Source organism: Papaver somniferum, chromosome 6 (assembly GCF_003573695.1).
Source record: "Papaver somniferum cultivar HN1 chromosome 6, ASM357369v1, whole genome shotgun sequence".
Classification (NCBI taxonomy): domain Eukaryota; kingdom Viridiplantae; phylum Streptophyta; class Magnoliopsida; order Ranunculales; family Papaveraceae; genus Papaver; species Papaver somniferum.
Window position 1 is genome coordinate 9,058,694 of NC_039363.1, and position 13,244 is coordinate 9,071,937.

General features: G+C 34.4%; 1 protein-coding gene across 1 annotated transcript; it reads right to left on the reverse strand.

Annotated features, from left to right (window-relative positions):
• Positions 1–2,236: 2,236 nt before the first annotated feature.
• Positions 2,237–5,116, reverse strand: LOC113285407 (alcohol-forming fatty acyl-CoA reductase-like). The gene is made up of 10 exons (XM_026534298.1): positions 4,958–5,116; positions 4,775–4,878; positions 4,497–4,696; positions 4,292–4,392; positions 3,991–4,192; positions 3,709–3,873; positions 3,501–3,582; positions 3,095–3,394; positions 2,878–3,005; positions 2,237–2,626 (listed from the first exon to the last, which is right to left on the reverse strand). The coding sequence occupies exons 1-10, from the start codon at positions 5,034–5,036 to the stop codon at positions 2,473–2,475; spliced, it is 1,515 nt and encodes a 504-aa protein (XP_026390083.1). The 5' UTR covers positions 5,037–5,116; the 3' UTR covers positions 2,237–2,472.
• Between the last annotated feature and the right edge of the window lie 8,128 nt (positions 5,117–13,244).

Genomic DNA, 13,244 nt, shown 5'->3' on the forward strand with positions numbered 1-13,244 from the left:
TCCCGTTGACTGGTCAATATTTCGAACACACTATTAGTGCACTCCAAAAATTTTCTTACTGCATTGATCATGCAGTCGTGTACGTCATCCTTTCAGGAACATGAGCGTCAATTTACTGGTCATATTTTGCTCTTTTGGTCATATGTTTGTTGGTTTTAGAATTTAACGGTAGTTTGCCATATACGTGGAATTGGGCCATTTTTTAATGGGCAAAGAAAAATTATTTTTGTTCAATATCTCTAATTTACTACCCTCTGTTTCACTCCATCAGTTGATTTGAGTTTCTTACGGAGACATTTTCTCAAATGAAATTGGTGAGTTTTGAGATGCAAACCTCACCATGTACAATTAAACTTTAATTTCAACTGTTCTTGTTTCAATAGTTGATTTTCGATATGGTAGATGATGGCATGTGATAGCTTATACTTTTAGGATTATGCTCATTTTCAATAGGAATGTAGAACATTGTAGGATAATCATTCCACTGAAAAGATTAAATTTAAATTAATGGTCATTTGGGATTTAAGACGCCATATTTATTGTGGGAATGTTATAAATACCCTCCGTTTTTATTGATTTTGTACAAATATCCTCGAGGGGTAAAAATTTATTTTGGAGTCAACTTAAGAAAGTTGCTTCGACTTTTTGGAAGCAACTTGTATAAAGTTGCGTCCACTTTTAAAAACAACTTATATTAGTTGTGTCCACTTTTTCAGAAGGTATAGATATTTTTAAAAATTGAATAAGGATATATTTCAAGGGTTTGAGGGGTATTTAAATAATGTCCCCAAATTTATTTGGGTGATATGATTATCCTAGAATGTTCTACATAAGGATGTCAATGGACCCTTCCCATACATTCACCCATGGTTAACATATACATTTGTTGGTAGCTCTAAAGATTCGTTTCTACACCAGATTAGATGCTCTTCTATTGTACTGATAGTGACTCATTTTGATACGGGAATATGTCTTGGCTTTCCATATGAAAATTAAAAATAAACTGTGTTTTTAGTTTTGAGAGCTTGTTAAAACTTTGATACCAGAAGAGAACCGTTGTTACAAATGAAATCGGTTTAATATATATATATATTTTTGTTCTTTTAATTTCTGATCCATGAAAAAAAGTCCCGTTATTAGGAGGGAAAGAATAAATTTGAGGAGGAAAATATTACGAGGGAATTAAAACTTTAAAGGAGGGATTGATTTATTAATAGGTAAATGAAATGTCCATCATAGCCTTGGAGATAAAATCATCGACCAACAAAGATAAAAATTATTGTCTTCATGTAAAGTTATTCTTCTCTCTAAGAAAATCATGGTAGTGGTAATCAAGGTCGGAGTAATAGGAATATAAGTGGAAGTAACAATCATCAGAAGCTGACGGGACCTCATCAGAGTACCTAGTTACCTTCATTCGATTTTTATCAAATTCCATCGTCATCTTCTTCAACATATAATCAATCCCTTTTGATAGGAATGAAATTATATGTCTTACTACTAAGCTTTATTATCACTATACAATGATTTGGAGATAAAAATAAATTTTGGTTATGTTATCAGATCAATGGATATTGGTTTAATTAATGATTTTAAGGGTTTTCGGTTTGAATCTATAAAGCTTTAATGGGTATTGTTCATGTTCATTAAGTATTATGAAATTATTTTATGCAAATAATTTCAATAAGATAGCGCGAGTTGGTGTATCGGTTCTTACTGGTACAAAATCTAAAATCATAAACAGGGGAACCTATGGAGGAAAAACGACAATTAGGATTTTTTTATTCATTCCAGTTAAGAGAGGGTATTATTGGTATTTACAAAATAATTATGTTTTATTCTTTCATTTGACTTCGAACGGATATTGACTAGAGTCTAGCCAGTTTTTTTTCTTCCTCAAATCCATTATCTCCCTCCTGTTAACAGGGTTCATGAAAAATAATATGGGCAGAAAAAGCAAAAAATACTAATATAAACAGTGGTTCTTAACAGACCGACGGATAAACCACACCAAAAAACATTCCAAAAAACTCTCACAGATTTTCTGGGTGGATCTCAATGGGCTCCGCCGGAGGATAGCAGGAGGGCCACTTATGATGGAGCCCACTGAAATTTTGTTAAAAGCGGTTTCCGTGTGGTTTTCCTAACTCGGGTTATCAAGAATTTTTGAAATATAAAAGGGTGAAGCGGCAAATTACATCAAGAACCTCCTATATATAGTGGTCCATACGAAAAATAAATAATCTGTAGCTTTCAAGTGATTCTTTATTTTATTTTCTTCTTAAGCAATACAGTAAGAACCATCCAACAGAGAAGGAGTTCTCTACTATCACGTTCTCCAATATGGGTGATGATGAAAGGGTTGGATAATCATCATTATCATTTGTAGATGTATAGATAGGATATTAAATCTGCAATTAATATTAGCATCAGCAACCATGATAAACTTCTCAGAGGAGATCCAACTCATTATCACTTAAAAACATATTTTACAAGACCCGGAATATGAACATTCATGAAGTAATCCTCCCAGTTGATGCATTTGGGATCAAAGTATAACATATTTGCCTCTGCTTCATCCAATCTAACCTCCATTCTTAGCCTCTCCGTATTCGAGTCATCAAAGCTGAAACATACAACAACATTAATGAGTTAAATTTGTACCCGAATGGTGATGGCAATTTAAGATAGCAAAAATTGATTAGAGAGTTAGAGTCTTCTGTATCGAGTTTTCACGTCCGCAGACAGACCAAGGAAAGTGCGACTCAACATAAGCAGCACCTTGCGATCATATCAAGTGGTGCAACATCTCAATAGATTAAAGAATGGCAACGTATTAAGTTGCATTTTCCTTACCTATGCATTAAATTTACTTACATTCCTTTAAAGGTAGCGTATGGTTTATAAAGTTCAATCATTCGTAAAAGGAGATTAATCTTCCGTTCCGCAATGCTACATATATCATGGAAATAATTGCCAAATACTGTATTCAAGAGCAACATAACCTATAAAAAAGCAGTGAGCATATGGGATTAGATATTGCGAGATTCATCATTGGAATATAATAAAATTGGTAATATAAGTTTTCGCGAACCTTGACAGGAAATACACAAGTAACGTAGAAGAATATTAAGAAGCTCGTCATGGTGGGGAAAATTATAGGAGAAGAGATCCTGATAGGTTTTCCAAAACTTTCCCCCTTCGACGGTGGTGATAGCATTGGATTCTTAGAGAAATAATTGTAACCATAATCTATCAACTTAATCCCATGCAATGGCGCTTTAGCAGACGAAGCCGAGTGGTATATGAACGGCCTATCATCACCATCTGATGGCTGGTGTGCATGACCAACCATTGCAACTATTGCCGCATTCACCACCAAGTCTGCTGGAATCTGCATGGTAAACTAATATCTATCACGCCCAATAAAGTTAAAAAAAATTATAATATAATTAAGTGAAAAAAATTTAGGGTTCCATATAAATTCTTAATTAACTTGCCACATCTACGATGATCTGAGAATTCCCTGCAATGCATCTACTCTTCCCTTTACCAAAAGCAAGGAAGAAACCGTCAATGGTCCTGTTGTTAATAAATGAAAAATCACCGAGAGTAAATATTCAGTCATTGACGAGATTCATGTTCCCTTTAGAAGACAGACATTAATTAAATTAGTTATTATTTGTAAAGGTTGATATGAATCAGAACCTAACGCCTTCGATCCAACCAGGAAATGGGTCTTTGAGAGTACTAGTAACAATAGCGGGTCTTAATATAACAATTTTATGATCATGTCCTTTAGATTTACTAATTATCATCTCTCCCATTGCCTTTGTAAACACATAAGAATTTTGCCATCCAAATAATCTCGCCCTGTTTGCAGAAAGATAGGAAAATAAAGTTAAGCACCCATATAATCATATCGATATAAATAACGGGTACATATGTAAATATATATAGATATTAGCACTAGTTTTAAAATTGTCTAACCTTTCAAGGCCAAACTCCTTCATGGCAATCATTTCTTCTTTCTGGGAAGCTTGGTTAGCTTTGAGTTCATTCAGTCTTCCTGACATAAGCGTCATCTCTACTTCAATGTCTAATAACTCAGGTGACTTTGTCCCATTCAGCGGTTCGCCCATTCTTATAGGATTCTCTAATATCAATCCTGACTTCTCACCACACACGTACGCTGATATGCACATATATGTACATGTTTTTAATGGTATTATTAACATGCCCGTGCAAGCTTCATATTATTTGGTGGGTGAATGATGAAAGCAAAACTAACCTGTTGATACGTGAAGAAGCAACTTCAGCTTTTCACATTTCTTGGAGAATTCCGAAACATGCCTAGCTCCCATAGTATTAGTACGGATTGCGACATCATATCTTCTCATCACATGCATAAAGAGAAACACATGACATATTTCTCCAGTTAATCAAAAAGATTTCAGTTTCAGTTACAGGCCAAAACATACAGGCAGGTGAATTACCTTTCATCAAATTTTGTAACTCCGGCAAAATTAGCGACAACATCAACTTCTTTCCTTATCTTATTGATCATATTCGAGTCGTTAATTCCCAAGTTTTCAAGAGAAATATCACCGGCAACTGGTGTCACCTTCTCAGAAATAAAAGTGTTGTATGTGCCACCATGTTTTGTTCTCAAAACCCTGAACACCTCGCCGGACACCTTTATACGTACAAGTAGGCCATTAGTATAAATATTTGCAACGGCTAAGGAATTTAGATGGATTGCACTTTTATATACCTCGTTATCGAGACGCTGAGCAGCAGCCGCAGAGTTGGGAGCTCTTATAAGAAGATAAAGTTGCTTCAGATTAGGCTGTACCCTGAGCAATTTCTCCACAAAAACTGCATAGAAGTAGTTAAAAATTGTTGCACACTGAAAAGAAATAACTAATGAATATGTTTGATCAATGGAGGTTCTTACGCTTAGCAAGAAAACCAGTTGCGCCAGTAACTAGGATGGTTTGGTGCTCCAAAGATTCAACAACCGAAATCAATTCCATTATATGCCTAAATCAAAATTTGGAGACCAATAGAGAGTCTAAGAAAGTAAGTCTTATCTCTTCAGGAGAAACAAAAATACTCGAATATATGTGTATGATGACATATATGCTGGGTGGTAGTCATGCTAATTTATACAGCTAAGCTTAAGCTTAGTGATAAGTGTATTCCATTCTTAACCTTGGGCATCTAACTACTACTGTAATTCAGTCAATGTTTAGTAGTCAGTGACCCCACTGCGCACTTTTATATTGTATTTGACTGTTCGGTGATCAGTGACACAACGAAGCAGCATCATATTTTGAGGAAGTGGTACGTTTGGACTTTAGAGATTTTTTTTTTTGGCAGTGGTTCAGACGCTCTCCCTAACCACATCAAAACCGCATTCCAAATTTGTCTCGTATTTTTTTTTTTTGGTGGGTTCCGTGGATCCCGTGGAGGACAGTTGAGGGTCAGGTATTTGTGAGAGATTTACGACGTTTTTTTTCTAGAAAACGATAAGAGGAGACAAAGATTAAACGTGGTTCGATGAGGTGTGCCTACATCCACGGAGGAACGGGGATATTTTATTGATTGGTTGACATAATAGTTTTTTCATGGATTAGTTAACCTAAAATTTCATATCCCTTTAAGGTTTATGATACATGTATTTATATAATTCATGTAATTCTAATTCTGATACAAACTTGATACGAAAGCAACTTGGGCAGCAAGATTTCTGAAGTCTTCCTTTGTGGGCTTGATTTGCGGACCTTCCGTGTATTTTATACACGGTACAAACATCACCTGAGAGGTATCCCAGAATATCCCCTACCTTTTTTGTAATTAAAAAAAGGTGACACTTTAAATGGAGTATCTAATACGTATCCCTAGGTATCCGATACTGATACGGCGCCGATACGGATACGTCACCAACTTTGAAGTATCCGTGCTTCATAATATTTTATCCTTGTTTAAATTATTAACTGACATAATAACTTCCCTTCTAAACCTACTAACTTCTTTTTTTTTAAAGCATAAACCTACTAACTTAATTTAAACTCTAATTCCTAAACATAAAAAAATACGTTGCGGCTACAATGTGGTCGGGCCACATACTCGAAATATATGGTCCCTGTTTAAATGCTGACACGTCATATAAAATAGAAAAAAACTTCGAAAACAGTTTTATTACATAACTGTTTAGTTTTTTTTTTCTTTTCTAACTTTCTACTTTTTCTCAAAAAGTTAAGTGGTTCGGGGGATTCAGAGGGGGCATGTTTTTCAGTTAAATAGGTGTCAAAAAATAAGGAGGGCCCACAAACAAAATAGAGGTACTAACCAAATTTCATTTTAAACCCTTCTCTCATCCTTCTTTTTTCTCTCTATTTTCTTTATTGTTTTAAATCCGGATTTTAAAATTTTGTATATTAGAGGTACTGCCAATTGTATTTTATGTACATTTGTGTTTGATAAATTGAGGGAGTAGTAACAAAAAAAATTGATGTTGCAGAGAGAAGTTCGGTTAGAAATTTCATGAAAAAACTTTGTCGAACTTGCCGAACCTTCTGGAAATGAAGAACAGTTGGTTGTTTCACAAAAAAAAAAATTCATATCCGGAACTTTTTATTTGCTAATTGAACCTTTTAATTTCCCAGCCGAACTTTCTGATTTCTTATCCTAGTTTTCAGAAAAAAGTTTGATTATGTCGCAAAATTTTCTTCCTAACCGAACTTTTCTCTAAAATCCTATATATTGAGTTTCGTTACTTCGTATTTTTTCCTCCTAACTGGGGTTTTCTTTGAAAATCTATTTATTGAGTTCGGTTACGTCGTAATTACTTTCTCATAACCGACTTTTTCTCCGAAATCAAAAACTCTATTAAAACCAAGTTCGGCTACATGTGCCTTCATATACATTAGCCGAACCACATTTGCAGATAAGTTCGGCTAGCTGTTCTTCAGATCTTGTAGCCAAACGTGTTTGACTTAGCGCAAAGCAAGCTATAATATTTCTAATTTTCAGAAAACTTTGGCCAATTCGCACAACAAAAAACTAAATTTGAAGTATGTCCGAGTAGTTTGAAGGTTCGGATTTAAAAAAAAAAAGTAGGAAAGAACTGATTTTTTCCCAAACTCTTATATTCTCTTTCTTGTTCTTCTCTTTCAATAACTTAATTAAAATTTTTTCTTATTGATTTAATCTTACACTAATCATTAATTAGCTTAAAATAATTATTTAACTAATCATTATACAAACTTAATTAGAAAGGATAATTTTGGTGTTAATATAAATATTTGGACAACGGGTGGCTTAGATTTATTTCCAAGTGTCTTACAAATAAAAAATTACGGTTCCCTCAAAAAACCCATGATCCACAAAAAATCGTTCATGAATTACGTGCATTTAAGTTGAAATTGTAAGTAAAGCCCGTTAGTTAAGCCCATCAAGCCCGTATTCACCTCCACTAACATAAAAGAAGATATTTTGCTAAGTAACTTGATAGACAAGCCTATACAATTATTAAAATACATGATTTTCAACAGCATGATAAAAACTTATTCTATGCTTTTCTAACCGATGTAATATCTATATCAATAAAATATCTCTCCCAAAGTACATTGATCCGACGACGTAGGCGATTGATGTAGAACATTTAGACCAAGTCACCCATGTTTGACATTAGTGTCAAACTGTATTCTATTTCTAGTATTATATCCTAATTTATGATTTCCCTATTCTAGAACTATTCTAGAACATATTAGTTTCCTAGTTTAGTATGATTTCCTTTTCTATTTTTATTACTTCTAGAAAATAGTGAAGCCTATATAAGAAGGCCTAGCCTTGTAGAATTTCTACACATTCAACATTATTATCTTATTTGATTTATCAAAGATATTTTATTTAGTTATTGTTCTCTAATTTTCTTATATATTTTGTGAATCTATTGATTTCACACTAGTTTTCACTACCTTTTGAATCCTTGATACAAATTATTACGTTTTCGCTACGTTAAGTGGTACCAAAGCCTCGATTGAGAGCGTCCACTAACATGGGTGATAAGAAGATTGAAGAATTGAGGAACATTTTGAAGAAAGACCTAGAAACTGATATCCAAGCAATGGGAATCAATATTCAAAAAGAATCTAACCACAGTGATCAATGAACGTTTCGAAGATATCACAAAAGAATTTCGTAAATATGTATATTAAGTTCATGGGACACGAAGGAATGAAGGTAATTGGAGAATTACCTATAACCCAATCTGAAATTGTCCATCCTCATACTTCCACCCTCCCAACTCCACCACTCATCTTCAAACCCCCCAGTCACTTCCCAACCTTCTGACAGCCATGATACTTCTAGAAATAAGTCATATTCAAGTAGATGATTCCAAAATCACATCTATTCGTGGTTTTCCTACTCCGAAGACAACATCTGAAGATCTTTCATGGTTTAGCTTCCTTTTACCGTCGATTTGTAAGGGATTTTGGCTCTATCGCAGCTCCTATTGCTGACATTTGGAAGGATAAACGGTTCCTATGGAGTGATGAAGCTGAATCAAGTTTTCAATTACTAAAAGAAAGACTTACTTCTGCTCCTATCCTTGCACTACCTGATTTCAACAAGCTTTTTGAGGTACAATCTGATGCTTCCATATTAGGAGTTGGTGCTGTTTTGTCCCAAGAGGGTAAACCCATTGAATTTCTTAGCGAAAAACTTACCAAATCTCGTCAAAAGTGGTCTACCTATGAGTTAGAGTTCTATGTTGTGTTTCGTGCACTACGGAAATGGAGACATTACTTAATACATAAGGATTTTATCTTGTATACTGATCACCAAGCCCTCAAGTATATTCAGAATCAGTCACCATCCAATAGAATGCATGCCAGTTGGATTTCTACCTTACAAGAATATACGTTCTCTATTCAGCACAAGTCTGGTTTGAACAACAAGGTTGCAGATGCACTAAGACGTTTCACAAATCATAGTGCTCGTGAATTACTCCTTGTTACTATATGTGCTGAAGTGATTGCCTTTGACTCCTTTCAAGAGTTGTATCCTAGTGATCCAGACTTTTCCTTACTATGGAAGAAATGTTCCTCCACACAACAGGGTACGGGCAATTTTGTTTTACATAATGGGTTTCTTTTTAAAGGTAGTCGCTTATGCATTCCCGATGGTTCCATTCGTGAACACCTTATTAAGGAGTTATATAGTAGTGGTCTTTCTGGCCATTTCGGGCGAGATAAGACTATATCTCTATACGAATCTCGTTACTTTTGGAATTCTCTCAAGAAGGATGTCCATGATTTTGTGCGACGTTGTATGGTTTGTCAACGAAGTAAGGATTATGCACAAAATACATGATTATACATTCCTCATCCAGTTCCAGATGCTCCTTGGGAAGATATATATCTGAATGGATTTTGTTCTAGGCTTACCAAGAATCCAAAGAGTTCATGATTCTGTTTTTGTGGTTGTTGATCGCTTCTCAAAAATGGCACATTTTATTCCTTGCAAGAAGACTATGAATATTGTGACTACGGAAAATCTTTTTTTCGTGAGATAGTCCGTTTACATGCATGGTATTCCAAAGACCATTACTTCTGATCGAGACACTAAGTTCTTAAGTTGGTTTTGGAAGAAACTTTGGACTCGTCTCCAAACCAAATTGCAGTTTAGTAGTACAGCTCTCCCACAAACAGATGGGAAAACTGAAGTAGTAAACCGATCATTAGGGAATCTTATTCGTTGTTTATCCGGAGACAAGCCTAGAAAATGGGATCTATCTCGCTCAAGCTGGGTTCGCCTATAATTCAGTTCCTAATAGATCTACATGTTATGCACCTTTTCAGATTGTTTATTCCAAGGTTCCTAACCATACATTGGATCTCATCTCTTTACCATCCATTCCTAGTTCCAATGTTGCGGAGGATCACATAATAGAGTCTCTACAAGTGCTACATGATAAGATAAAGAAAAACTTGGAAGCTGCTAATGCCAAGTACAAGCTAGATGTTGATCGTCGACGTCGTTTTCAATCCTATGAAGTTGGTGATCTGGTTATGGTGTACTTAAGCAAGGAAGTTTCCCAACGGGTACTTACAACAAGACGAAGTATAATAAGATTGGTCCTATCCGCATTCTCAAGAATATCAACAACAATGCATATGTTGTCGACCTCCCAGCTAATACGAACATTTTGTCTACACTCAATGTTAAGGATATCTTTCCTTACTTTCCCGACGATGATGTTTCTCTTCCAACACCAAACTCGGGGTCGAGTTCTTTTCAAGAAGGGGAGCCTGATGTAGAACATCTAGACCAAGTTACGCTTAGTGTCAAACCGTATCATATTTCTAGTATTATATCCTAATGTATGATTTCTCTATTCTAGAACTATCCTAGAACATATTAGTTTAGTATGATTTCCTTTTCTAGTTTTATTACTTTTAGGAAATAGTGAAGCCTATATAAGTAGACCTTGACTTGTAGAATTTCTACACATTCAACATTATTATCTTATTTGATTTATCAAAGATATTTTATTTAGTTATTGTTCTCTAGTTTTCTTATAGCTTTTGTGAATCTATTGATTTCACGCTAATTTTCCCTATTTTTTGGATCATTGACCAAATTATTATGCTTCCGCTACGTTAGCGATACTCACCGATCCACGTTAAATTCGTGTTTTTTTTCATTTATACTTGTTTTGTGTCATTAATTCTGTTTTATATCATCTTTATCATCAAATCAACCGTGTTCAGTGCCTAAAAATGATTTTTGGTACAAATAATAATTTCGAAGTTAGCTGCGTATAGGACTTTTACTTTGGAGATCCAGATCGTAAATACGTAGGTAGTTACATAGATAAATTTGATTTAATCTTTTAATTATAAGTATTATTGTTTGCAGGATTGCAGTTTACTCCTAATAAAATGAATGAACTTGATGTCTTCGTAATATCGAAAAGTGAGAACGGCATCCGATAAAGTTGCATTTAAGATGTTAGCTGATAGTTGAAAACTTGAAACAAAGATGTTAGCTGTCAGCTCGTATACGACTATTAGTTACACCGGTAAAGTTCCGCGCCGTGGAAAAAAAGTATGGGTACTTGTTCCATTTTGGTCATACGATTGAAAAGTTGATGCAAGGTCAAGGATGCAGGCCACTTGCATATGCTGTCAAATGATATCAGCCTACTGCCTACTGCAAGTCTGCAATCCCTTTTGACTCCAATTCAAAACGACTAAATCAAAAACTTTACATTTTACACCTCTTTAACTTTAGTCCCACTAGCTATGTACTTGTGTAGTGTATGTACTCATTGTCTCGTGTGAGTTTTGGATCAACAACAAGTGTAGTTGTATTAAGAGTGTTTTTCTAACAGTAAGTACTTTATTGAACTTTAATCTTTTTTTAAAAGGTAAAGAAAGAATAGATCGATTAAAAAAAAGGTACAAAAGACTCAGACCACTCTTATTATACAAGATGAGATAGAAAGAAAAAGGAAAACAGGAAACAAAGAGTACAAGTAGCTCTAAGTCCTGCATTTTAAAGAACCAAAAAATATAATTTGCCAGTTATAAACGGGTGAGCATGGGTCAGTATGGACTTAGTTTCACTTCATCCGTATCCAATTCAACGCATTATGAATTTCAAATTTGTCATCCGCATCCAATCCAACATCCAATGGATTTGCATTTAGTGGATGCACGGATGGACGGATTGGATACGAATAATCCAAATGGATCTGTCTTAATTAAAATTTATAATAAAGAAAATAAAGCCAACATATTTTAAAGCCAACATATTCTATATATGTATACAAATATAAAATTCCATGTTTAACACTCTGAACAAACACCTTAAGAATTCCGTAATGATCCATAGTATTTTCTATAACTATATAAGTCCCTTAATTTAATGGATATGTATGTCCAACAGACTTTTAAGGTTGCATGCGGGTCCAATCCGTAATTCGTTGGATTTCAAAAGTTCCATCCTCATCCAACCCATTAACGAACGGTCCGGTCATATGTTCGCAAAAAAACGGCTGGTTTCGGTTAAATCCGCGGATTACGGGCCAAATGCTCACCCCTAACCACTGAGATAAAATACTCGAAAATATTATCATTAAGGCCCAACGGTATTTTTTTATTTAATAAACAAGGCCCAACGGTATGAGAAGTAATTTTCCGTGTTCTCCATTGCATATGTTGTCGATGAAAACTCTCGTGTTTTTCTCGTCATATGGATCAGAGAATTGCTGCAGGAATAAGGTCCCATACAATCAGCAGTGTAACTGAGTTCTCCATAGCATTTTTCATCGCATATGTTGTCGGTGAAAGCTCGCATGTTTTTCTCTTGTCATATGGATCAGAGAATTGCTGCAGGAATAAGGTCCCATGCAATCAGCAGTGCAACTGAGTCTTGATTCAAATTTTAAGCCTGTAAAACAGTAGAGACATCCTTAGGTATTGAGTATTCGAATATTTAATGGATAACTGAATATTCGATATTCGCCCGAGTATGTTTGAGTTAAGATATTATCCGAAATTTCGGATACGAATACCTTATAAGATATTCTTACTTTAATGAAATGGATATGGAAAAGGCATTACCCTATAGGATAATATCCAATATCTGTTAAAAAATGCATATGCAATTTTTTAATATCTTTTTGAGTAATATATTTATTTGTTAACTTGGTAGTGTATGAAGACGTAGGAATAAAAATATTATGGAAGAACTAAAACACAACTAGATTTGCTGGTTGTGAGAAAATCAGAGAATTTTCAATTATGATAGAGAAGATTTGAGTTTTGTTTAAATCTAATTTAAATAATTTTAAAGACAAATTTTTGCATTTGATCAAGGCATTTGGTTTTACTTAGTTGAATTTCCTTAGAATTTCTTTGATATTTTTTCTTATAATTTATGAAATATAGAGAAAGACTAGAAATGAATTTAAATTATTTTATGATAACGGATTACTATTGGATATTATCGGATATCTGACATTGTTATCGGAACGGATAATGAAAAATATTTTTAATATCCGACGGAGACTATCGGATATCCGGTAATCCTTATCGATAACGAATATGGTAGAGGCCATATTTGTTTCGATTGGTACCGTTGACAGGAGAGTGTCATCTGCAAAGACTAAAGTTTAAAAACTGCTCATACCGTTGAAAGAAGAATAAGTCTTTTATTTTTATCTG